The sequence below is a fragment of the Panthera onca genome, chromosome X, assembly GCF_046562875.1.
Source record: "Panthera onca isolate mPanOnc1 chromosome X, mPanOnc1 haplotype 2, whole genome shotgun sequence".
In the NCBI taxonomy this organism is placed as follows: domain Eukaryota; kingdom Metazoa; phylum Chordata; class Mammalia; order Carnivora; family Felidae; genus Panthera; species Panthera onca.
Window position 1 is genome coordinate 25,074,517 of NC_138357.1, and position 1,086 is coordinate 25,075,602.

Here is a 1,086-nt window from a genome sequence, read left to right on the forward strand (position 1 = left end):
TGGAGAACCACTGGAAATGTTAAGCAAGAAATGCCCTGATTTTCATTTAGAAGATTCACTCTGGAGGTTGTGGCTTCTTCTTCTTCTTCTTCTTCTTCTTCTTCGTCTTTGTCTTCGTCTTTGTCTTCTTCTTCTCCTTTTAAAAATTTTAAATAGCGATTCTTTTTATTCTGTGTTCTGCTTTTACACAGTGAGTTCTCAAATAAATACCTATAAATTTATAGTAAAACTTTCTGATTAAATAAAAACCCCACAATAGTGTGGCCAAATTAGAATTATACCAAAATTACCATATGCCAGCACATATAATCATCCCCTCTGGCTGAAAAACTGGCTCACAGCCATGGAGGGTACATTGTGATGAGGAAAGGCCATGCTTGGAGAATGCTGAGTCTTTTTGATCACCTTTACTCTGTTTCTATATCATCACCACTGTCCATACTGAACTTGAACACAAGAATCTGCTAACCATCCTTGAGATTTAAGAAGACATCCTGAAGGTGCCATCTCTGAAAGGGGGCATCTCTGGATGAGCTGACATAGAGATGGCCCTCTGACTTGAATCCAGAGACAGGAATCTTCAACTGGGTACTGGCAATATCCACGAAGTTGTACTTGTCAGTGAGGTGTAGATAGTGGATGTTGAGAGGAGTGCACAGAGCTTCCAGGGACTCAGGGTGGCTGTGCAGCTGCTCCAATACCAGCTCGTAATAGGAAGCCCTGGAAAAAGCTTTTTGTATAAGGTAATATGTAAGGGCACAGCTCCCACTGACCACTACACTAGAAAAAAGGACCCGTTTCCCCAGAGGCAATGGCATTCTGTCTCCTGGAGACTGCCATTTCACAGTACAGCTTTCTTGAAAATCATCAAAGGAAAGTTGTTCTGTCAGTGATATAAGCACATGCAACAGAGAACATGCACTTTCCTTCTGGAGGTGGGAGAGTGGGTGGGAAAAGCCCACAGGCCTGCCTGCCCTTCTGGTTTCTTTTTAATATGAAGTTTTGATGAGTCTTCAAGTATTATTTCTCAAGTAGTGATTCCAGTATTACCTGAACTGGAAGCCCTTTAATTTTGGCAGAGTTCCT

General features: G+C 41.8%; 1 protein-coding gene across 1 annotated transcript; it reads right to left on the reverse strand.

Moving 5' to 3' along the window:
* Positions 1-407: 407 nt before the first annotated feature.
* LOC145713707 (cytochrome c oxidase assembly factor 1 homolog) lies at positions 408-818 on the reverse strand. Its single transcript, XM_081792599.1, is given in 1 exon segment — positions 408-818. A coding segment is annotated over 1 exon segment (411 nt).
* Positions 819-1,086: the final 268 nt, after the last annotated feature.